Source organism: Petaurus breviceps, unplaced genomic scaffold, assembly GCF_028583685.1.
Source record: "Petaurus breviceps papuanus isolate PSGF00001 unplaced genomic scaffold, PetGlider_PUasm1.0 90977, whole genome shotgun sequence".
NCBI classification, from domain to species: domain Eukaryota; kingdom Metazoa; phylum Chordata; class Mammalia; order Diprotodontia; family Petauridae; genus Petaurus; species Petaurus breviceps.
Window position 1 is genome coordinate 53,537,424 of NW_027187391.1, and position 26,719 is coordinate 53,564,142.

At 37.1% G+C, this 26,719-nt stretch overlaps 2 protein-coding genes across 4 annotated transcripts in view; both read right to left on the minus strand.

Moving 5' to 3' along the window:
• The window catches only part of GRIK2 (glutamate ionotropic receptor kainate type subunit 2), an 833,871-nt gene that overhangs the window by 534,636 nt on the left and 272,516 nt on the right, over positions 1-26,719 (minus strand). For all 3 annotated transcript variants that reach the window (XM_069077158.1, XM_069077159.1, XM_069077157.1), the window contains 2 exons: positions 5,285-5,452; positions 652-909 (listed from right to left, as the gene is read on the minus strand). In XM_069077158.1, coding sequence (XP_068933259.1) covers positions 652-909; positions 5,285-5,452 — 426 coding nt within the window. The remainder of the gene's footprint in view (positions 1-651; positions 910-5,284; positions 5,453-26,719) is intronic.
• On the minus strand, positions 19,279-20,031 carry LOC138153329 (RAD9, HUS1, RAD1-interacting nuclear orphan protein 1-like). Its single transcript, XM_069077445.1, has one exon. It carries the CDS (start codon positions 20,029-20,031, stop codon positions 19,279-19,281), a length of 753 nt encoding a protein of 250 aa, XP_068933546.1.

Sequence of the window (26,719 nt, forward strand, 5' to 3'; positions counted from 1 at the left end):
CAGAGTTAGAAGGCACCTCCAACCTGAACCTGAATGAGAATCTCCACTACACCATATCTAAGTTGTCATCCAGTCTTGACTTGAAAACTTCTTCCTAAGGCATTCCATTCAACTTGTAACAACTCTATGTGTTAAGAATTTTTTTCCCCTTAAGTCAAACCTAAATCCACTTCTTTTTCATTTCTACCATTGCTCCTACTTTTACCCTCAACCTCACTCAACAAACCAAGCACCTAGCTTAATAATCCTTACATGGCATGTTCTTGAGCTCCTGCAAACATAATGGTCACATTCCTTTGGATGCTCTTGCTTATGAATGTCCTAGTTAAAATGTGTAACCCAGAACTGAAAAAAAAAAATCCAAATATGGTCTTAAGAGTATCTTGTCTATTACTAGAATACTGATACTGTTGTTTTATACATGCAGAATATTGCTTTCAAAGTCCCCTTTCAGCATAAAATCAATTGTATGACTGTGATTTGTGTTATGAAAGAACCATGAAGTTTTCTTTCCCTTTTACTGAGTTTTTTGCTTATCAGGAGGATTCCATTGCTCACCAAAAGACCAATGCTAACAAATTACAAACAAAATTTTACATTCCAAAAATCCATACATAAAAAATAGACTCACAAAAAGCTACTTAAACTTACCAGTGCTGTCATCATACACCACTGTGACTGTTTTCCACTTGAAAAATTGCACCAGGTCCAAAATGGCACGGCTGAGTGAGGAGAAGTCAGGGTATAGACTGACATAGAAGGAATCCTTGTTGTCTGACACTTGGTGCTTCCAGCGAGTCTGTATGTGGGGAACCCCCAGGGCATTGCAGATGGATTGCACTGCATTGGCTGATGAACTGTGTGAAGGCCCAAAGATGGCTGCTACCCCGAGAGACAGCTGATCACAGGCTGAAGAGGAGATAGAAGTCTGTCAATGATGAGAGGAGAGAAGCCAATGTGCCAGCAGACAAAGCATTAATCCCATGAGCCAAAAGGCAACATCCTGCATTATTCTGCTCATAATAATTTTTAAATATCATTTGTATTGAACTAATTTTACTTTCAGTTTTTCCATTGTTAATATTTGTCTTGTACATGAGGATTTAATACATCCAGACACCTGCAGCTAAATTCTCTACATATCACTTTGAAAGAAGAGAAGAAAAAAGAGAGAGCTCAACAATGTCCAAATTCAGTAATACCCAGTGAAAGCTTTACATTTTCATCAAATATTTACTTATAATTTTCTAGTCCATATGTATGCATTGTATATATTGTAAATGTGTATCTATATATATTATGCTGTATATTAGACAATAAATTCAAAAGGGAAGTAAAAAAGTCACTGCTAAAACTCCACACTCTCAGGCAGATACAACTGACCATCAACAGACATACAGCGTCAGCCTGAGGGTACAGGGCAAAGGCTGGATATTAGAAAACTACCCAGTGATTTTAAGGATATGTGGATTGTCAATTCAGTTAAGTTAGACCCTACAGTGGGTAATTTTGCAGAACTACTAATTTTTAGCAAGAAAGCTCCAATTTTCCTGGCTTTGGGGTAGACTAGTTTGGCACATATTGTTGGGAATTTGGGTTTGTTTGAAATGATAAATTAAGGATAATGTGAAACCATAGAAAAATAAATGTAAGGAAATAGAGAAAGAATGAAGAGAGGGTGGAAGACAACAATTCTCTCCAATAAAAAGAGTTATTCATTGATTTCAGGCTATTTGAATTCACTCAAAATAAGCTCAGGAAGGAACAAGAATTGCTTCTCTTTTTGTTTTGTTTTTGTTTTGTCTTTGGATCTTTAGTACCTAGCACACTGCTTAGAACAGAAAAGGCACTTAATAAATGGTATTCAATTAATAAATGCTTATTGATTGATTGGTATAAATGAAAACCTTAAACAGACTGAAACTCAGCCAGATTTTTAACAAAATGGAAACCAAGAAATGTTGAATATATTAAAGACCATAATGTTAATAAAAATGTCCCCAAGAAATAGTATAAGAATATTTTGGTTAGGAAGCTACATTTTTAGGTATCAAAAGGTTCACTTAATGAAGTGATTCATATTTCCTGTTAGAAATTATATATACGGTGAAAAGATAAAACTAAAAACTTCAGAGCTTCTTATTTATCTTTAAAATATATTATAATTGTTTGTATTAATGAATAAAGATATTTACTATAGTATTTGGATTATTGTACACACTCTTCATATTCATTCATTAGTATTTATGGAGTACCGACAGGATTCAAAGCTACTCTTGGCTCTTATATTATCCTTCTCTATATTAATCCCCAATACCCACAACACCTTTAATCAGCAGAAACTCAGTACAGATGAGGTCCATGGGATGAGATTTAATTCATTATATCTCCCCTCTTAAAGTCAGGATTGAGCTTTTATTTGTAATCAGACTAAATTCAGGCAAAAAGCAAGAAGGGGAATTTATTGCTAGTGAATTTCGAATTCTTGAAAAAGTTTTTTTCAACATTTTGAAAATCTGATGTTTACATCACCTGATACTCTAAGTTTCCTTAAGTATTTGCAGGATAGCATCATTTTCTCTTTGATAATATTCTGGCCTGCCTTGAGGTTGATATTTAAAGGTGAGATATTTTTAAAGATCCATTGATATTTCCTCTGTACTCACACTTAGTATTCTCTAGCATTAATTGGTCTAAGTATGTTTTACATTTACATCTCCCTAATGGAAATAATCATGAACTATGTCACTAGTCAAATTCTGCAGCCTGCCTGCATAAGCTTGATATTGCAGCCCTGCAGACAAATATAACCATTTCAATGTAACCTTTAACCTCTGGTCGCAGCCCTCCAAACCTTCCATCACACTAAAGTGGTTTTAAAATGTGTAAAATGATTTCACATTCATAAAGAGATGAACTCTGAGGGCAGACAAAATGTAGGCTTTGATAAACACTAGTGGACTGCAAACAAAAGGACACATTTTCACCTTGAGAAACATGGACCTTTTACACAGTTCCCATTAATGCTAATAAGCATAGTTTGAACAGATTGTCTGGACCAACACAAGAATATATAAAGAGCAATGAATACTTTCACTTAAGGGATTCTATTCTATCACAAAGTTTAAGAAGTGTCTTAAAAGTAGCCACTTCAAAAAGGCAAAATCAATACAAAAATGATTTTGAACTATGAAAAATTACAAAAGCCCATTCCCTCCAGAAGTGTTTATTACCTTAACACTTGTCAGTAGAAGGTAAATGTAATTAAGTAAAAAAATTACTTAATGAAATAACAATATTGAAGCTCAGATTCGTTACTCAGTATTTTTGCAGCATAGTAGATAGAATGTTGGGCCTACAGTCAAAAAGAAATGGGTTCAAATTTCCCCTCTGATACTTAGCTGAGTGACCAAAAATAAGACACAACCTCTATGAGTGAGTTTTATCATCTCTAAATTGAGGATAATAAGATCTGTTATAGCCATCTACCCCACATACCTCATATTGACCTATATCATTAGTCATAAGATTAGAATGACATAATTTATGCAAAGCACTTTGCAAACTTCAAAGACCTATAAAAAATGTTGTTCTCATAATTAAATAAGCTAAAAATGTGAACTCTTTCCTATTCTTTTATGTTTAGATGTACAGATTAAGTAGGGTTAGGAATTTAGAAAGGGACTAGTTCTGTGATTTCACTGGTATGGGGAGTTCCCAGGTGAGGAAATTTCCTCTGCCAAAACAAGCTAATATCTTCTATGCATCTGAGGGTCTTGGATAGTTACCTAGAGTATTGAGAATGACTTGCTCAGAGCCATGTAGTTAGTATATATCAGAGGTGGGACTTGAACCCAGGTCACCTTAAGGCCCTTTCTCATTCCATCACATTCCCAATGTGTTTTTTTTCCTCTTTTCAAAAAAAAAAAAGCCTTAGAACATGAAATTCAAATATAATGATACTATTTACTTCAATACTCCACAAATCTATTATTTTATTGGCATGATTACTCCCTCCACCAATGCAGATTACAATCTTTCTATATCTGTATAAATGCTCTTTGACAATTGCTATACTCCTCCCCAAATCATCCTGCAGGCAACCTCAAGATAAGGCTAGTGCTAGGCTTCCTTAGACGTTAGACATGATCCATCACCTGAACTACAATCAAAACCTGTCCAGCACAACTGGACTTGTCATATCTTATGCTCTTCTGACACACCCTTGAGGGACCCAAAGTTACTACTATATCCCAATGTTGCTTTGGAGAAGGAACTTAGTGGAGCATTATAATAATAGCTCACATTTTATAGAGTGCTTTATGTTTGACAAAGGACTTTTTCACAACAAACTTGTGAATAATGCAGACACATAAAATGTTCCATATAGAGCCATAAAACGTATCTTATTCCTTGAATATTAGATTTCACTGTACCATATTAATTCACCAGAGTGTACATTTCTATTAATAGAAAGAAAACCTAGTTTTTTTAATTGAACAAAAAAGATACAAACTTAAGGTTTGGTGTTTTGTTTGTTCATTTGTTTATTTTAAAGATTCCTCTCAAAATTTCAAGGATAATCATGGAATTTTTAGCTTTCTCAACTTTACAAAATCACTTGAAACAAGAGATGCTTGGTGGGAGAACAGATAAATTAAGATCATAGTAGAAATGTAATTGGTTTTGGGGGGAAAAAAACCCTGTATAGCACAGACTTGAGGATATAATAGCTCACATTTATAAAGTGCCTGACAGTTTAAAAAGAATTCATAAGCTCTTGAAAAGATGGTTTTGGTATTTCGGAGTCTTAGGGAACAAAGGAGATAAAATTAAAGACAGAAACATTTCAATACATGTATCATCAGTCAAATGCAAAGTATGAATTTAATTACAACACAGTTAACTTGTATATTTCAATCAAATATTTTGAGGAAGAGTTCTTTGTGTTCAGGTTTAGTCCTGTGTTAGTTTTCAGTTTTGTTTTTGTTGTTTGCTGTTGTTTTGTTTTGTTTTTTTTTAGTAAACTATATAATCATAAGAAATATTCTTTAGCCCTTAAATGGAATTGGCTTCAAAAGTTTATCAATCCACATCATTTAGGTCAGTGGTTGAATTACAATCTTGCTGCTCTGTGTCATGCAAAGAGGTCTTTAATAAAGATCAAAATATTCTATAGTACTAAGGAGTTACCTTCAGACTGGAGTTAAGAAAACTGTTAGGCATGGTTATAGACTTCAGCTCTAGAAAAACACAAAGGTTAAAAAAAAATATGCCAAATTACCTTTCTTGGATGCTTCAAAACTATCATAGAGATTTATCTTTTGAGTGTCGTAGGTGAGGGTAGTATTGGGCAGTAAGGTTCTATTTCTGTTGATTGTGTTCACAGCAAATCTGAAGGCTAATTCCTCAGCTCCCATTGGGCCAGATTCCACATATTCAAAAATACCACCTGATAACAAGAAAAGAATGAGTAATCAACTTTTACAATAAGGCAAGGAAAATACATAGCTATTTTAGTTTCTATTAAATTTTCTTTAAGTTATGTTACTGAATGTTAGCATATTCCCCTAAACATTGATGTTTGATTTATAACTATAGTCTAAATGATAAGTATATATTGACAAAATTACCTAAATATTATAAACCATTAAAAGTATTGTTCTTGTCAGCCTTAATAATTACTACTGTTATGATGATTATAACACATTTACATAACACTTAAGTTTTTTTAAACTATTTTACTCATGACCCAAGTAAATGTATATATGTAGATTTTGCTGAGTAACTAAAATTTGACATGGAAATGATTAATATAAAATTCATACCAATGACAAAAGAGGGAAAATGACTATTCTCTGCTTGTATAAAATTATAATGAAATTTACAGTAAAATACCTCCAATAATTTAGAATTGACAGTAATTTGGCATAGTGTACATGATTCTTAGGAAATAAAAAGCTTGAAAAATTCATTTCTAACTAAATTTCAGTGTTCTGTTTGCAAAAGAAATGAAGACAATAATATTAACTTCAAAGCAAAAAATTAAAATGTCAATTAGTCTTCAATGTTTGGAGATTTTGATGTTGTAAATTTTTAATTCTAAAAGCCTATTGTATGTGTCACACATTACTGTGTAAAGTAGATCTAAAAATTATTTTCATTAACTGACTTTACATTTCTTGATAGTACTCATTTATATATTGGCAGTATAATTTATTACAAAGTTCATTACCTAAAATCTGTCTCAGGATACATACTTTTCACTTAGTCAGAATGAATGTCACCACAATATTTAACTCTATTCAATAAGTATTAAGTTCTGAGTATATGAAAGACATTGTCCTAGGGCTTTGGGTCTATGTATTCTCTTGAAGTGACTAATATTCTGGTATAGAGAGGAGAGAGGATACAGATAAATGAATACAAAATATGTATAGTCATCTGATCAGCTCCCGTGAATTCAATTATAATATCTATGCTGATGGTTCTCAGCTTTATCCAGCTCTCCAGTCTAGCATCTCCAACTATTTATTGAACACCCCAATCTGGTGTCCCTTGGACACCTTAAAAGCTAGCTGTTCAAAACAGATCTTATTATCTTTCCCCTCAAGCTCTCCCCTCTTCCTAAATTCCCTATTACTATCAAGACCATCATTACCCTTAACCTAGTCATCATCCTCAAAGCCTCACTCTCATCCCCACCACTGTAATCCAATCAGTGTCTAAATCCTGTCATTTCTACCTTCATAATATCTTTCTCAAACATTCCCTTCCCTCTGACAGTGACATTTACCTGATACAGGACCTGGACTATTTCAATATCCTACCGGTTAGTCTCCTTGTTTCAATTCTTTCTTCACTGCAATTTATCCTCCACTTGGCTGCTTAATTTAAGAACAGATTTAACACTACCCTGACCCCCTTTAATGGATTCCTGTGGCTCCCAATTACCTCCAGCATCAAATATAAAATCCTGTTTGACAATTAAAGCCTTTCATAACCTGGCACCTTCCAGTCTTCTTATACCTTATTCCCCAATCCATACTCTGCAACCCAGTGATACTGGCCTTCTTGCTGTTCATCCCAAAAGACATTCCATCCCTTCCAATGGACGTTGACTGTGCCTGTAATTCTCTCCTCTTCATCTCTATTTCCTGGCTTCTCTTCCTTCCTCTAAACTGAAGCTAAAATCCTACCTTTCACAAGAAACTTTCCAAAATCCCACTTAATGCTCCACCAGGAGCAGTGCTTGAACATACGCTCCTTCCTTCAATTCTTCCTTCCTTGTTGTTCAGAAGTGTGAATGAACAAATATCTCAATGTACTATTTGTGATCATCTCAGACCTTGCAAGTGGAATTTTGAAGTTATTTATTCCATTTTCATTTGTGCACTTGGTGAGATGACAATGCATGATCTTTGCGTATGCTACTAGCCATGACACTTTTCTTTTCCAGCTGGTCTTATTTCATAGGGTTAATTTCTACATTTATAATTTTAACATGGAAATCAAGATTAAAATGTCTATCTGAAGCCTAAATGTAAATGGAACACTTAGAAATTCCTTTACTACACTTATAACTTAGACCATATATGTCTCCCCTCTGTTGATTATCTCATATACATCACACATATAGGTGTGTATGTACATGTGTATAAAGTGTGCATGTGATTATTTACATACTATCACCCCCATTAGATTGTGATTTCCTTGAGAGAAGGGACGGTCTTATCTTTCTTTGTATCCTTAGCACAGTGCCAGTTAGAGAGTATATGCTTAATAAATATTTGTTGGGGGGCAGAGTCCAGATGGTAGAATAGAAGCATGACCTCCGAGCAGCTGAGGCTTCCACCTTCCCCAATCAATGTAAAAAGGGGACTCTGAACAAACTTTGGAGCTGCAGAACCCACAAAATGACACAGAGAAGCTAACCTTCCACTGAGGACAGCCCAGTAGGCCGGAAAGAGTCAGCCAGCACAGAGTTCTTCGAGCCAAGCCCCAGCCCCAGTGAGCAAAGGTGTTAGCCCCAGGGTGGGCCTGACCAGCCACCCGCTGCAGGGCCTCCAGATCAGCAGCAGCTGTGGCCTCTTTAAGATTTATCAACACATAAATTAAAAAAAGTGAGAGGTCAGTGCAGTCTGGACTTTGGGACCCAGTAACTGGGAGTGCTTTCTTTTGCCCCTGGGGTGAGAAGCAGCTGAGACACCAGCACAGCCAGCCAGCGCCACGTGGCAGCTTCAGCTCCTGGCCTGCAGAGTGTTGGGCCACCAAGCAACCAGTCTGAGGGGTAATCACTCTTGCTTTAACCTTCTTGGATCTGGATTACAGTCTAGGGTGGAGGTCCTGGGGTGTGTGTCCAGCTTGCCAGAGCCTGTGGAGGCCTCAGAGAGGGCACCTATCTAATACCTCCTATAGCTGAGAAAACCCCAGCATTTGGGACGAAAGCTCCCCTGTGTGGTGGCAGAGTCCTACTGTGGCAAAAAGCCCAGGGGTTAAGTGACTGAGGGGAGACATGACCAGGCAAAGGAAACAAAGCAGACAGAAGATTCCAACATTAGACTCCTATTTTGGGGACAAAAAGGAGCAAAGCATGGAACAGGAGGAAGACAGTGAAATCAGAACTCCTGCACCAAAAGCTTCAAAGGAAAGTACAAGCTGGTTACAGGCCACAGAGGACCTTAAGAAGCAGATAAGAGAAGTGGAGGAAAAATTAGGAAGAGAAATGAGAACAATGCAAGAAAATTATGAAATGAGAGTCAACAGCCTGACTGAGGAAAATAGTACCTTAAAAAATAGACTGACTCAAATGGCAAAAGAGGCTCAAAAAGGCAATGAGGAGAAGAATGCCTTAAAAAGCCGAATTTAAAAAGCTGTTTTGCATTAGCTACACATGTACAACCTATACTGAACTGCTTATCTTCCCAGTAAGGGTGGGTGAAAAGGGAGGAAGGGAATGAATCTTTAATTCAAAGTTTTAAAATCAAATGTTTAAATACACACACACACACACACACACACACACACATATATATATATATATATATATATATATATACTATTATTAATACTATTTTACATGTAATTAGGAAATAATTGGAATAAATGGAAAAAAAAAATCTCAAAAGCTCACTGAGGAGAATCATTGCTTCAGAATTAGATTGGAGCAAATGGAAGCTAATGACTTTATGAGAAATCAAGATGCTGTTAAACAGATCCAAACAAATGAAAGAATAGAAGGCAATGTGAAATATCTCACAGGAAAAACCACTGACCTGGAAAATAGATCCAGGAGAGATAATTTAAAAATTATTGGACTACCTGAAAGCCTTTATCAAAATAAGAACCTAGAAATCATCCTCCAGGAAGTTCTCAAAGAAAACTGCCCTTATCTTTTAGAACCAGAGGGCAAAATAGAGGTTGAAAGAATCCACTGATTGCCTCCTGAAAAAGATGCCAAAAAGAAAACTCCTAGGAATATTATAGCCAGGTTCTGGAATTCCCAGGTTAAGGAGAGAATATTACAAGCAGCCAGAAAGAAACAATTTGAATATTGTGGAAACTCAATCAGGATAACCCAGGATCTGGTAGCTTCTACACTGAGGGATCAAAGGGCTTGGAATATGATATTCTGGAGGTCAAAGGAACTGGGATTAAAACCAAGAATCACCTACCCAGCAAAACTGAGTATCATATTTCAGGGGAAAATATGGTCATTCAGTGGAATACAGGACTTTCAAGCATTCTTGATGAAAAAAAACAGTTGAATAGAAAATTTGACATTCAGATATAAGAAGCAAGATAAGCATGAGAAGGTAAATAGGGAAAAGAAATCATAAGGAACTTATCAAAGTTGAACTGTTAACATTCCTACATGGAAAAACAATAATTGTAACTGATGAAACTTTTGTCACTATGAAAATAGTTGAAGAGAATAGAAATATATATATATATATATATATATATATATATATATATATATAGGTATATGGGCATATGAATACATATGTGAATGTGTGTATATATGTTTACAGGTATACATAGATAGAGGGCACAGGACCAATTTAACAGGAAGGGATGATATTTAAAAGGTGAAATTAAGAGTTGAGAGGGGAATATAATGAGAGGAGATGGGGAGAGACAGAATGGCGTAAACTATCTCATAAAGAAAAGGCAAGGGAAAGCGGTTACAATGGAGGGGGAGAATAGGAAGGCAAAAGGGAATGGGTCAACCTTATTCTTATTGAATTTGGCTTGGGGAGGGAATGAAATAAACCCTAAATAGGGTATCTCACCCTACAGGAGAGTAAGGGGAAAAGGGATGAGAGGGGTGATGATGGAAGGGAGGGCAGGCTGGCGGGGAGGGAAGTTGGAAGCATCCACTTTTGGAAAGGGACAGGATCAAAGTAGAGAATAGAACAAGTGAGAAGTGGGATAGGAGGGAGGGAAATATAGTCAGTCTTTTACAATATATCTATGATGTTACTGTTTTGCATTAGCTACACATGTACAACCTATACTGAACTGCTTATCTTCCCAGTAAGGGTGGGTGAAAAGGGAGGAAGGGAATGAATCTTTAATTCAAAGTTTTAAAATCAAATGTTTAAATACACACACACACACACACACACACACACACATATATATATACTATTATTAATACTATTTTACATGTAATTAGGAAATAAGTTATACATGCACTGGCACATAGAGATCCACCATGCCCTACTGGAAAAGTCAAAAGGGGTATGGGAGAAAATATGGGAGAGAGCAGATTGGAGGAGGAAATATCATGTGGGACTGCTATTTTGGGACAGTGGGTAGGGGAAAAACAGGAAGAAAATTTGTAACTCAAAATCTGGCAGAAATGAATGCTGTAAATCAGAAGTTAATAAAGCATTTGAAAAATGCAAAAAAAAATAAATATTTGTTGGCTATTGTTTGTACAAGTTCCCAATGTTCCTCTCTTCAGATCCTGAGAAACTCTCTTAGGCCAGTTATGATCTGTTATATTAAGTAACAGCTGTGCAGGTACCATTGGGCAAATTTCAACCTCAATATCTACCCTTTGCCCCAGATCACCTCCTAGCTTTGGCATGTGCTCACCTCTAGTTCTACAACCATGGAAATCAACTTGCCATTGCTCCTAGATAGGGTATGTCAATCTATTGCCCTATGGTCCCATTTACCATTTCTGAAACATTCAGAATCAAAGAGACACCACCTGCTCACCATTCTGTGTTGCATCCTCCAATTAGAATGCAAACTCATCTTGGGCAGAGGTTGTTTTTGCTATTTTTTAAACATCTGTATTTCCAACACTGCACTATGCTTGTCACATAACACTTAACAGGTTTTTTTAATGAATGTTTTCCTTTTTGTATATTCCATATATCTTATATTTTAGCAGTTTCTTAAAACATGGTATTACTGATGATATCACCTCTCAATTCTTTTGCAACCACTAGACTAAATTAATATTTTACTTTATATAAAATACAGAAGAAAAATCTCATTTTTCACAAATAAGGTCTTTCAAATAGTAGTGGAATATATTTATATAATAGAGAACTTTTTAGTCACAACTAACCAAACAAAGGATTTTTGGTATCCTATTGCAAAATAAGTATATTAACCTTCCTTCTAGCCAAACGTATCTTATTTGTCCATAGCCACTGAGGTCTTTATCTATCCATACTTAGAAATATTTGGATCTTTAAAAGAAAGTGAAATTTGCTTCTATAACCTGGTAAAATGATGAATAAGTCCTTTCTTCTATTTTTTTTCCACTAAGCAGGTATTTTTAATTGGGAAATACATCAAAATATAATTTTATAAATTTATCTATGGCTATCTTTTTTTTCATAAATGCAGCCACATTATGGATAAGAGAACAAATCTGATGCACTGATTTTAAAAATTCAGTTTTTCAAATTTATTTACTAATACACATTTCAGAAGGAAAATTTTATTTAAAAATGTTTGCTTCATCTTTATTATCACTAAGAAAAATGGCAATTTCTTCTTTTATCTTTAACACCTTTTGAAGTATTTTCACATGAGAAATTCCATAGGTTTTACAATAATATAGAAGTACCCTGTCCTGTGCATCTATATCCCCATAAATTTTACAAAGAGCATTCCTCTTTAATGAACTATGTGGTTTGAAAATAAAGTTGATTATTCTCCTAACATTTTGAAAAACCATCTATAGCTTCTCATTCATATTTCTTATTATAAGTAATTTTCTAATGAAGCACACAACATATATCAATTGTATGAGGGGTCATATTTTAACTGTTAATTTGTGTAACTGTATTCAGTTCTGACATTGATTGAGCTCCATTTTTACACAATTTTCATTAAAAAGTTAATTATATAGGAAGGTTCTCTTAATATAGCATCACCATCAATAGATTTGTAATGCAAAAAATCTTTCCTATCAGAAACTTCCACATCATAGCATACACATGTAATCAAATGAGCATCTTTTAAGTCCATCGCATCTACTTACAATACAAAATATAAAGATTTTGCTTTTTCAGTTATTACATAGAGTCCTCTGACATATGGTCATTTTTGATTCCCTCTCTGTTATCTGCAAATTCAACCAGTAAAAGTTGCTTTACACATGACTCACCATGCCTCCATTTAATTCTAGTAATAGCTACAGAGTATTAACTTTCTTCCTATCTGATGAGGATGTTTAAATGTGTCAGTTTTATATGTTGCCTTACACTATACAAGTAATGCTTCCAATGTCACAAACATGATTTGTGGGAAAATGTTCTTTTGCTTATTAAAAGCATCTAATTTCCTCTTCAACATCTATCTTGCCAATATGTTCAAAATACCTTTGTTTCTTGCTGTATGTAACTAAAGTATTCATACATAGCAAATATAGTACAATTAATAATAATGCTTGAGAATCTTAATACAGTGTATCATATTTTCTGAATTTTGGATTTTTTGTTTCTGCTACTTAAAATTCTTTTGTTTTGCTTGTACTAGGTACTCAAGAAGACTTTCCTTTCAGTTCATTTCCTCATTTTAAGAGATATTTCATTTTTTTAATTATAAAACACATTTAAAACAATTTTCATTTAATTGTCTAACATTCCAAATGTTTATCTATAAACATTCATGCGTAATGGCAATTTATTGCAAATAGTTGCTAGACTGCATTCGCTGGCAGTTAGAATGAATTGGTCATGTTGGTTCACTTTTGCTAAATTTTATTTGAACTTAGGTTTTGTTGAAAAAAAAAACAATGTGTGTGTGTGTGTGTGTGTGTGTGTGTGTGTGTGTATCTCGGAATTGTACTTAGTATCTAATGTTTATCCATTACTCCTTCCTCTCCTCCCTTCCCACCTTCCCCATCCCCTAGCTTCCAGGCACAGTGCTTTGAAAAACACTGATATAGAGTCAAGAACATTCAGGCACACCTCAATTAGGACAGATTTGGCATAGCAGATTTGGTTTTGAAACTATTCCCCTTTTTGTAGGCTAATTGCTCACATAGGAATTTAAGGTTTCACTTTGCACATCATAATGACTTGAGGTGGGTAGTATAAATTTGATTATCCTCATTTTACAGATGAGGAACCCAGGCTTAGAAAAGTTAAACAACTTGATAACAGCCACCCTGCTGGGGATATCAAACCTGGAACCTGATCTCTTGACTGTAGGATTTAGGAATTTCTATGCTGTGCCAGGCACAATTCTATGTAACTACTTTATTCCTTTAATACTTTATTGCAAATAATATATTCATTGAATGTCTGTTTTATTTACAAATGAATAAAATAATGGGAGGCTTCTGTGATTGTTGTCTTTTGTTCTGGAAAAAGACCAATATGACATCACTATGTTGGGGTCAAGGTACAGTTGTATCTGACTCTGACTGATAAAACCGATATGAGCTTGAAAGGCTCTACCACAGGTAAAATAGTCCCTAGGAACATTTGGAGTGGAGATGTCTCTAAATTTGTGCATCTCCTGTTTCCTTTGAGCTACTTCAATTCTGCTTTGCACATAGAGCATAGGGTTTTCTTTGTTGGGGGCATGCCATGCTTGACAGTCTTGTGCCAGTGTCTCCCATTTCTTACAACTGAATTCAAAATTCTTCTGACCTCCACATGAGCACTTGCCTTTTAGTGTGTTGGGGGGAGGAGGGAAGCTTCTATACAATTTCTGAAAAGGGTTGGATATAAATGGAACTTTTCAGTTCCCATTATTTTCTACATGTATATACATACATACAATATATAAAGTAAATACATGGAATATGTAACTATGTATTTAGAATTTATAGGCAATGATATATAATACATACAATACACAAAACATATATTCACACACATATATGTACATGCATGTGTATATGTATGTTGTTTGTCTTTCGTTTTCAAAAAGTACTGATATTATGATATTGGGGTAAAGGACACACTGTTTGTTTGGCCATGGTTGGTCAGTCCAATTCAAGTTTTAAAAGGTCTAGCATGGGTTGGGCACAAGTAATCTGTTAGAACATTTGGGATGAAGAAGTATCTGGATTTGCACAGTTCATTTCCTTTGCACTACTGTAATTCTGCTTTCTTTATGGAGTACAATGCCTTTTCAGATGCTGGCACACTTTTACAGAGAACTTGCACAAGGCAAGCAATCACAGGGCAGGCAGAAGAAATGATACAAGGATACTGTCAAGGTCTCTCTAAAGAACTTTACTAGCAATTGTGAAATATGGGAGATGCTGGCACAGGACCACCCAGCATGTATGGATGTATACACACACTCGTATTACCATTTTTAAAGGCAGAATTATAGTTCCCCCCTTCAAGAAAACAATCTTATCTAAAACATTCCTTGCCAGAAATTTGCAATTTTGACAACGAAACTGACTGTTTTTATTCCAAATAATAGCTTTAGCTCAAAAAACTGCTATAGGAAATATCAGTGAAGCAACAATTTTTTTTTTCACCTTTTCCTGGACCTGGAGAAGGATGATATTTTTACTTGACTCTAACATTTTCCCCCTTTAATATAGTTTTACAAATAACATTTATTTTGTGCTATATACCTCCTGTAAAAGAATAATTTCCTTCAGAGCTGTTATTTCTTTTTGCGTAGCATTACAGTTCTATAGCATTACATAAGCATCCAGTATTCAAAGACAAGATTGCTACCCTACAGAATTCACAAGGCATGTTGGATGAAATGCACCCCACAGCCATCATGCACCTTTAAGAACCACAGGATTCTAGGGAAATATTTTGACCAGCCTACAATTTCCATTCCTCTGACAGGGACCAAGATCTACACTTAGTTTCACCTTTTCAAAAATGCATACCTGACCCTGAATACATCACCCCCAAATGCCTCTACTAAGATTACAAATACTTCCACTGATGCTCCCCCCCCCACTCCCACCCTTCCAGGGTTCTTTAAATACACTGGATGTTCCAATTTTCCAAAGTCACTACAATGAATGGTCTTCAAACCTATTTATCTGATGCCCTCTCCTATGGTATCAGTGGTAAATCTAAGCACATCTTAACAATCATATTCTTTCAATTTATTTATCATTTATAGTTTAATTTTTATAAGATTAACAGTAAAATAATCCAAAATCTGACTCTTCCAAAAGACATGCTTATTTTCTCAATTTCAATTTCTTCTTATTTATTATGAAATGCAAAAATTATTTTCTTTCCCTCAAAACTTTATTTAAAAGATACAATATCAGAATTTTTGGTAAATAATTACAAACAATTTCAATATAATAGGAGCAAGTAAGAAGACATAAACCCTCCTCATTTGTTGTCTTATTTTTTTTTCATAATGGCTACAGAAACCTCAGAAATAGCATTCAATGAATCAAAAAATATTTATCTAGACTCAACACTGTCAAAAATACTGAAGTGTAAGATGTGGTCCCTTGGACTAGTGTAGTTAGGAAGATAAAGAGAAATACACAGTAAAGCGCTGGCCCAGCCCCAGAGTCTGGCCTCAGACACTTAACACCCACACAAAAACACTAGCCATGTAACCTTGGGCAAGTTACTTAACCCCAATGGCCCTCCAAAAGGCAAAAGAAAGAAGAAAAAGAAAAAAAAGAGAAATACACATACACAATAGCAAATAATAACAATAACTAAATGTCTAATTGTGACATAGACTGTAAGTGCTATATAAACTTATACCATATAGCAAAGGGAGAAACCTTCATGGAGGCACCAGGGCTTGGAGCTGGACAATGAATGAAAAAGCATCTACTAAATGCTTACTATATACAAAGCACTGTACTAAATGCTAGGGATTATAATTTTTAAAAGCACTACAATTCCTACTCTTAAGAAGCTCACATTCTAAAGGGGGAGATAACACAGTAGTTTCAGTTATAAGTCAAATGGAAAGGTCCTTAGAGTATAGGCTCATTTCCACTTATAAAATTGTATCAGTTTCTAATGTTGATCCACTTGACAATGCCAAAGACTGGTGGCAAAAATTTTCTTCATTATCTGTGGCTACAGCATGAACAGAAGCAGTTGTTGGACTGTATCCTCTCTCTAGTCAATTCTTGGGATAATGGCTGCAGGAGTTAGGATTACAGAAAGGGGGAGAAATATACCCCATTCCCAATTCTCTTTTCTGCTCATTATTGGCAGTTGATGTTTAGGGTGGTGCAGTCTTCTTTAGTTGTGGATTGCTCCTTCAAAGATGGCTATAGATAACCCAGTCCAGAAGCAAGTGATCTGGACAACACTACTTAGTATTCCCAAGGCTTTTGCATTTAGGGTTCTGGGCTATATCCATTAGGATTTGAAGCAAAATGATGACAATAATGGGGAAATTGAGGAAAGAGCAGATATCAGAGGTATTTTCAAAGAAAAACGGATAGGATCTGGTGACTACCATGTTTGTTCAACAGTACAACAGTAGATTTTCCCCAATGGAGTGCCAACTCCCTTTATTTACGATGTTAGGCACCATTTAACCCAACAAAGATGCTATTCAGTGAGGGAAACATTTAGATTTGCCACAGACATTCACCATACCATAACTTTCTTTCTAAAGGATGACAATTTTCAATTACATTATAAATGGCACTGGAGAGCTTTCTTGTTCAGCACTTACATATTTTTGTATTCTATTACAGTTATTATTAGTCTTATCCTTCCATAGTAGACTGTAAGCTCCATGAAGGGCAGGGAATACACTTAGACTCTCATTAAGATGTGAGACTCAATGGTCGAGGCTAGGTGGTGCAATCAATAGAGCACCAGCCCCGGAGTCAGGAGAACCTGAGTTCAAATCTGACCTCAGACACTTAACACTTACTAGCCCTGTAACCTTGGGCAAGTCACTTAACCCCAAGTGCCCTTCCCTCCCCCCTCCAAAAAGAAAGAAAGAAAGAAAGAAAAAAAGATGTGAGACTCAATATTTTACATTCAATAGCTGCCCAATAAATCCTGATTAAATTGAAAAGTTGTTCATTTAAGGTGGGACTAACAAATAATGAGTGAAGGGGGGGGGGGGGTGATAAAACATGGTTTTTCAAGAACTGTCATCTGAGTTTGACATTTAGAAGAATCCAATGAGTCTAAAAGGTCAAAATGAGGAAAAAGCATATTCCAAGCAAGAGAATGCCCTTCCACAGATATTCTCAGGCTTCTCACCCCCCACTTAACATTCACCAAGAAACCATATTGTCTTTCCAAACTCACTTTGAACTGTTCAATAATTTATTCTATGGATATCTCTAGAGCATCACCATTAGGTGGCCAGATAAACTAAAAAAACTAAAAGGAAGGTACTTGATCAAAGAATCTCTTTTTCAGGCTTCCTTAAATGAACATTGTTATCTTGATGTTGACACTATCCTAGTAAATTTAGGAAACTCAGTTACCCAAGCCTAAAAGCTGTTCTAGTAGTATATAATGATCCATACAATAGAGTTCACACTTTTCTACCATTCTCCTCTAACCCCACTGAACTTTCTCCCAAACACTAACACCATCTTCCCAGACTGTTCCCTATACCTTCCCCAACAGGTCCCTCTCTAGTCTATCAAGATCATTTTTACTATCATCCCAAACTCAACCCTTTCTACTCACCATCCTGGCAATTTCCTTTCTTCAGGTACTCATGTTAACTACTAAAAAAGAATTTAGTGGGCCCCTATAAAGTGGGAAGCAGAGTTAGTAGAGATAGAAAGTAAAAAGTGAAAGTCTCTGCCCTCAGGGCCCTCACATTCCACTGCGGGAAGCAACAGGCGCACACATGTAAGTTTCTATAAAAATATACAAATAAATACAAGGTAATTTAGGGGCAAGGTGAAAAAAGATAACTAATGCTCCTCCAACTAAAAGATTTTGTTGAATAGGAAAGAACTGCTTCAATACTGTCAATTGAAGCAGTATTCAATTCCCCACATTTATTTCCAAACATTTTAAGCATTTACTAGGTTATCTTGATACTACAAGCAAAGATTTGGTTGGAAAAAAGTTGTATTTTTCCTCTGGCTGCTATTAATTATATTTAATTTGGAGAATCAACAGGAAGAAAAAAAAAATTAAATGGCTTATTGACTTTCAAGCTAAAGAATCAAGTTAGGGAACCTCGTTTTTTTTTTAATTTTTGTTTTCAGTTCCCTTTGTGTCATTCAACAAACATTTATTAAGTGTGTACTCTAATTCATACACTGTGTTAGGTGCAAGAGATACAAAGATTAAAAACTAGAGTCCACTGGGTACTCAAGGAATTGGTATGGGAGTGGGGATAACTGAGGTAAACAAGATTCCAAGTCTACATAGAAAATAAAGTAATTTCCCTTGATGATTAGGGGATTTTATATTCCATAATAGAACTGGAAAGACCACGAAGGTTTCAACTGATATTCGTATTATTTCATGCAATTTCCCTTTGTGTCTCCAAAGGTTGGAAGATAGGTATTAGCAGCAGCAGTATTAAACAAAAACAGGAAGAGGCAACCCGTCTGGTGGACCTCCCCAGCTCTGGGGAGGTTTGGATTTAAGGCCTTTAACTTCTTAAGGAATGTAAGGACCGAGGCCACCACTTACTCAGGGCCTCAAGGAATCGCCCTTGGACTCCAAATCCCAGGTCAGTGGCCCAGCTTCCAGGGGAAAAAAATGGCTATGCATATATAGAGTGCTTTAAGTTTGACAAAGCTCATCACACTCTCCCTCAACAGGGGAGCCAAGTTGGGGTCGAAGATGGGGAGGTTACACCCAGGGGTTAAGAGCCTCCGACTGACTTCTACACAAAAATCTGGCTCAAGCTGAGCTTCCCTCTCTCCTGAAGGTAGGAGACCAGGTGGTATCGTCTTCTCCAAGTGACCTTTAGCCCGTATGTCTCTTCGGGAGTGTCCACGACCAGCGGCGGTGAGCTAGGCGGAGGGGTCTGGGGCAGAACCAGACGGAGGGGGCAGCGCCCTCTTCCCTGGTCCCTCGTGGGTTCAGCAGCATCGCCCACGGCCAAGGACACGCCTGGAGTCTTCGGGTCAGCGGGGTCTGGCTGCCGAGGGGCGCAGCTCCTGGAGCTGGGTGGCAGGGTCGGCAGCGTTCCAGCCTTCTCGTGCCCCTCAAGGCCCACGGCCACATGTTGGGTGGCGTCCGCGCGAGAGGAAGACTTGGGGCCCGGGCCTGGGCCCGTACCCAGCCCCAGCGGGAGATTCTTGAAGGTCAAGGGCGGAAACCAGCAGGACCGCGCCCTTCGCAGCGAGCGCCGCCGCCGAGCAGGCCCACCGAGCTGGAAGGGCAGACGGCGACAAGGGGGCAGCGACGGCCGCTTGCGGCCCACAGGCAGCCAGCTGCCCAGGGGCTTCTTAAACTGGGGAGACACCCAGGCCGGGCGGGTCTCGCGGTCGGCCGGCCGCAATGGCACGAGCTTCGAAGGAGCGGGGCAGGGTCTCGGGGAGCCTCCGCCGTGCTTGGGGCCCTCCAGCGGCCGCTCCAGGAACGACAGTTGGGCCTTGAGCGGTGGACCATTGCTCTTCTTCCTGCGAGGCATGGACGGGAGAGGGAAGGGCAGTGGGCAGCTTCATGATGCCTGCCTGGGGGAGGCTGAGGGGCAGGAGTCGGGGCCAGCGCCGGTCTTCACCTAAACCCCCTAAACCGAATATATGACCAACTTCCTCTCCAGCTCTGGCGCAGGCCACCCCAGTCAGGCTTGAAAAAGTGAGACGTGGCCATGCCCTGATTGGTGGACACCTTCCTCACACGTGACTCGAAACGATCCTCCCCTAATCTATTTCCTGCCAGGTACTCCTGGGATGTTTTGTAAAGTGCTTGAGGATTATATTTTATCCTCAAGGTTTCTTGGAATCCCAAAGGACTGTATCTGGCAGCTTTGTGGAGTGGTGACAGTGCTGAGTTTGACAGTGCTGAGTTTGGTGTCAAAAAGATCTGGGTTCTAATTAAATACTAGCTCGGTAATCTCTAAGAGCCTCAGCTATCAGAATTGTAACAGTCAATCCATAAGCATTTGTTACTTTGTGTCAGGCACTATGTCTAAGAGTTGGAGATATAAAGATCGCCAAAAACAATCCCTGCTCCGAAGGAGCCCATCTAATGAGGAATTCTCGGTTATCTCAAATGTTAATAGCCAGTCAGCCAGCAAGCATATATTAAATATCCCCATGTGCTAATATATTGAGTTCTGAAGGTACAAGGGGGAGGAAGGGGGGAGAAGAGTGCGTTACAAGTGCTTTCAAAAAATTTACAGTCTGATGGGAAACATGAATGGTCAACCCGACCTCTTAGATTCCTTCCAGCCCTAAACTTATCATTCTGGCTTAGCCAAACTTGGAACTTGCATGGAAATGGACTTTACAAACCAAGGAACAACGAACCACTTTTTAGATATCACCTCCAAGGCTCCATTATCCCTGAATCTATTGTTCTGGTTTAGGATGTTGAAACTTGGATAGGAATGAGCCTTATTTTGGTCCTCACAGAGAGCATAAAATCATTCTCAGGGAATACTCCAACCCCTGTTGCTGTGGTCTTATATGTATATATTTTTTTTTCTTTTTGGAGGACAATTGGGGTTAAATGACTTGCCCAAAGTCATATGGCTAGTGTGTCAAGTGTCTGAGGCTGGATTTGAACTCAGGTCCTCCTGACTCCAGCGCTGGTGCTCTATTCACTGCGCCACTTAGCCACCCCTATATGTGTATTTTATAAGGAAAAATGAGATGGCCAGTGCCTTGTCCACAAAAACAAACTAATGCCTATTTTGGGTCCTCTAGTACAGGGGTCCAGATTGTAACTGGCCACTATTAGAAGAATGGGTAGCTTTAATGAAGCTCTATTTCACACTACTGGCCACTATAACCACCCACATTTACTTTGGATTCCCTTCAAACCTTTACTAGCAGTTATGTCTTATTTCATGAGCATATTCAGTCAAAAACAAACAAGGGCAAGCCCAAGTATTCACTAGTAACAAAAGAGCCAGGCTTTTCAGAGAACACCTATATGGTTCCTTGGCTCTACACTATCAGCCTTACAAGGACTCTCTTCAAACTTGATAACTGGAATTTATATTTATATGGAGCTTTAAAGTTCATAAAATATTTTTACATTATCTCTCTTGAGTTTCACAACTGTGAAGTAAATATCACATATATAATCACTATTTTACAGATCAGGAAACTGACACTCATGGAGGTTAAATGGCTTGCCCATAGTCAGGAAGATGGAGTGTATTCATTCAACAAATATCAAGTGCCTGCTCTGCCAGGCATTGTGCTAGGCACTGAGGATACCAAGAAAACAGCCCTAGATTTAAGGGAATTTGCAGTCTGTTGGGAAACAACACAAGATCAGAAAGGTAGACACAAAATAACTTAGGGGTAGGATGCTAGCCTGTAGGAGTTTGCACTTGGGCTAAATTTAAAGAAATGAGGGAGTCTAGGAAGTAGAGGTGACAACCGTGTGTATTCTAAGCCTAGATGATAAATCTACAAAAGATAAACTATTGTTTAGGGGAACAGAAAGTAGGCTGATTTAAAATGTAAAGTGTGTGAAGGAGAGTAATATTCAGTAAACCTAGAAAAGCAGGCTGGCACTAGACTATGAAGGGTTTTAAAAGCCAAACAATGTCAAAGGCAGGATTTAAATCTAGATGTTTATAACCCCAAGTTCACTCTATCCACTTAGCTATACTGATTCTCACGGGGGAAACTAACTGTGTTAGTATTGGCCTCTTAAGATCTCAAGTAAGAAAAACATTTTCTTGTATTTCCCCCCCAATACCTTTTCAACACAATTTTTTCCAGTTCTAATGATCTTATGTAAAGCATTCAATGCATCTGTGTATCCTTCCGCAAGTTTACTTAACTTCCCTGGGCTTCAATTTTCTCATCTGTAAAATGAACGGAATTGAACTAAATGACCTCTGAGACTTCTAAATCTAAATCTGTGATCCTGTAACCCAAATAAAATCCCATCCAAAGAGATAAATTAGTATCTTTTTTAAAAATAAAAATCATGTAAAATACGCAATGGAAGTCTGCTTGATTTTTAATTTCTTGCAGGCAAGAGTAATATCATTTATATTTGTATTTCTCCTAGAGCTTGATCAATGTTTGTTTAATTAAGGAATGAATGGTATCATGCCATTAGAGCATCCTGCAGAAACCTACCACCTACACACACACGCGCGCGCATGCATGCACACACAGTAAAACCTCATTTCACAACAGTAATTATCTTTACTTTCTAGAGGCATTGTAGTATAGTGGAAAGAACATGCGGTCTGGAGTCAGAGGACCTGGACCCTGCTGCTTACTGACCTTGGTCAAGTTCCTTAACCTCCTTGGACTTCACATTCTTCATCTGTAAAATGAAAGGCTAGTACTAGATGAATTCTGAGGTCTCTTCCAGCTCTAATATATGACCCTAAGTATGTCCTTGAAGTAACAACATGGATTTTGATCTGTAGGTAAAAGTTAGAGAAATTCCTTCCTTATACCCCTCCCACATTGTCATTTCAGATCTAAGTACATCCAGTATTTTGAAAGTAGGAAATTCTTGATGCAGCCTTGAATGAAAGAATATGAGTCAGAAAGCAGCTGGTAAACCAAAATCAAGTTGCAGGAAATAATGTAATAGTGCAGTGCTGGCAGGCTGGTCTTGTTAGAAAAAGATTGTTTGTGCCCCAGCATAAAACTGCTTTCCTCTTCTGTGTGTTTTAAAACTTAAAAGCTTTTAGCTTTACAAACCTCCTACTGTTTCCAACCTGTTTCTCACTACTGGATAGAGAATAGGTGTTGATTTTTTTCTTCCTGCAGATGGGCCTTATGATCAGAGTGAGAGAGCCCTGGAGTTAGTCATTCAAATAATATTAATTTTAAAAATCAAAGCACTACATACTGAGAGAAAAAGAAGGGAATGGTTATTTAAATGTTAGCAACTGAAGACCTAGAAAGGATGAATACTGATGGGGGAGGCAGATGCTTGAATAATATCAAGATATAAATAAAATTGATCAAAACTGAGAGAGCAGGGAAGTCAGCCATATGACTAACTGCCAGATAACATTAGCTGAAAAAAGGCAGAGAACAGAGCTTTGGATTACATTCAAGTCTTTAAAAATGTAGGTCAGCAAAATGAAAAAAAAAAAAAAACCACAAGAGTAAATGATTATCTGAATAACTGGAGAACTTACAATTTCTCTGGACCTCAGTTTCTACATCTGTAAAATAAAAATATTTGGGCCATACTTGTAGTTCTCAAACCAAACAATTTTATACAACTCTGGTGTGTTCCACCTAATGTGAATAGGGGTTCCATGGCAAAACTTGATTGTTTTCCTTGATGATATTTTCCTCCTATAATAAATTTTGGATTATCAAAATGTGTCATATGTAGCCAATTTATTGTGAAAATTGGCTAAATTCCCTCTACTTTGCTCTCAAATATCCCATACTTCCATATCAATATATATCTTATATTCCCAACCCCACTCCACATGAACATTTATAGATTCTATAAAAATAATTCAATTCAAAAGTACTTCATATCAAAATTATTTTGGAATGTGTTGGACTCTGATTCTGTGATTTTGGAGGCATAAAATAATAAGAGAATTTCAGTGCTGAAAGGGATGTCAGTAATCATCTAGTTAAACCCATATCTGGAAAAGAATCTGACTACAACATAGCCAAAAAATAATCATCCAGTCTTGACCTGCAATCCACAAGTAAGGGTAGATCCACCACCTTTCAAAGATTTCAAGCTCTTTTTACAGACTATGCAGGATGCATTGAATGACCTTAGCATCTTTGATGTTTAACCACATTCTCTATCAGGGGTAAGGAAACTGTCTGTGGCCTGCAGGCCACATATGGCCTTCTAGGTCCTTGGGTGTAGCCTGTTGACTGAGTCAAATTTTACAGAATAAATCCTTTTATTAAGACCACAGGTTCCCTACCCCTGCAGTCTAAGTATTCCCATAGCATCTGCTTTCTGCCACCTTCATGGCTTGTTGGAAGAAATTGTTCTCATCTACTCATTCCCCCTGGAGAAGTCTTCACATGCTTGGGGTAGATAGCCCCCTAACTCACCTAAAGGCCCATCAGTTACTCTCAACTTGATTTAGCTAGTGCACTGAAATGGTTTACAGGGGTGTAGCCACTATTCATGCTACAGCTTCTTGTGGCCACAGGCGAAAGTCGGATAGCAGGAGGGACAATAAAGGTGGAGAGCACCCCTGAAAAGAACTCTTCTTCACTGAACACCTGTACATCTCATGCTGTACTGCCAAGCCTTCAAACTCTATGACAGAGAGTGTAACTCTGCTGAGCTAGCCATGTTCTTCAAATGCCATATGTAAGTTTGCCTAAAAGACTATTTTGTGAAGAATTCATACCAGGAAAGCAATCACACAGAAGAAGTGATACAAGGACACTCTCCAGGTCTTATGAAGAACATTGGAAGTGAATGGGAGACACAGGAACAGGATGCCCAGCATTCCCTAACCACATCAAAGAAAGTGCTGTGCTCTATGAGCAAAACAGAATTGCAGTAACTCAAAGGAAACAGGAGACAATAGTCATAGGGACTTTATGTCTGACCTGTGATAGAACCTTCTAAGCACTTACTGGTCTGATCAGCCACAGTTGGACACACTGGACCTTGACCCCCAACATAGTGATGTAATTTTGGTCCTTTTTGAGCAGGAAGGACAAAAACAAAATAACTTTTGTTGGGCAAAGGAGAGCAAGTCTAATAATCCCTCTATTGCCTCATTACAATCAAATTCTTAAATATATCTATCATGCTTTCCTTCTCTTCCTCTCCTCCCAAGAAGTCTTTTCTTCTCTAAGCTAAATATTTCTAGTGCCTACATTCAATCCTCATGTGGCAATTCCAGCTACCTCACCTCCTGTTCACTCTCTTCTGGATGAACTCCAACTTGTCAGTGCCTGAATTCCTAAAATGTGACACTCAGAATGTGTCTTTTAGCTTCAGCATTCTGTGGTTGGTGCTTCTAAATTTATATAAAGACCACAGCTAAGCAGCAAAGAATGCAACATGTAAAACATTTGGAATTTAGTGAAAAAAATCTTTATTTATGAACTTGCTCCTTGGGAACCTAGCACACCATGAAAATGCTACTTAAGAAATATTTATAAAAAAATGGTAGTCAAACTAAAATTGTGCTTGAATGTTGGATATAGTAGTATATTGACAAATGGTTGTTAAAAAAACTTTTTTTCCATTCAGTTTGATACTTTTTATTTCAAATCTAATGCATTCTACTTATGTCAAATTACATAAATTATGCAAATTAGATTCAACAAAATATTAAGATACTTAGTAATTACTAATTATAGCTCTGGTGTGGGCATTTTTAATGGAATCACACCTATACATAAAATTCAAAATTTTCTCCAGCTTTAATGAAGAATCATATTTTTAAATGTATTACTTTTTTGTCTATGAGTTTAATGCTTTCTCTGGGGACTGAGCAAAATTTCACAAACATCAGGAAAGTATAAATTGAAGAAAATAAATTTCAATAGGTTTTAAACTTTTAATATAATATATTATAAACTTTTATTATCACAAATAGTTAAGTAGTAAGGCACTGATTCTAGGCAATATGGATTCTCCTCTTAACAGGTAGATGACTAATATTTCTTTTGATATGCACTGTCCCGTTAGAGCACAGTGATAGTATGATAGTTTTGGAGTAGTAATAGTGTGATGCTTTAGGAATTTTTGTCCAAGCTAAACTTGAAGGGAAAATGATAATAATCCCCTACCCCAACAGCTCTTTTACTTGGGGTCTTACAAGTACATGATAAAATCATACAAGATTCCATGTCAGTCCTCTACTATGTAAATACTAAGTAAGGCAGAAAACATGAAACTATTGTATTTGTTCAACTATTGTATTTGTCTGTTTCATGGAGGGTGACAATCACAAAGTATAGAGAGAAAAACCATTGACAATCTAAGCTGATATGTTAATTGAGAAGCAACATGGTACAATGCAAGAAAAGCTGGACCTCTAAGAAAAGACCAGGGTTTGAATTCAGGAACTTTGCTGTGTGATCATGGACTTCTCTATGCCTCAATTTTTCTCATTTGTAAAAAGGGTATAATATTTGTTTATACTTATCTCACAGGGTTCTTGTGAGGTACAAATGAGATAATGTCTATATAGCAGTGCCTTATAAACCTTA

Coding starts and splice junctions, on each gene's coding strand:
- LOC138153329 (XM_069077445.1), bottom strand. CDS start 20,031: ATGCCTCGCAGGAAGAAGAGCAATGGTCCACCGCTCAAGGCCCAACTG.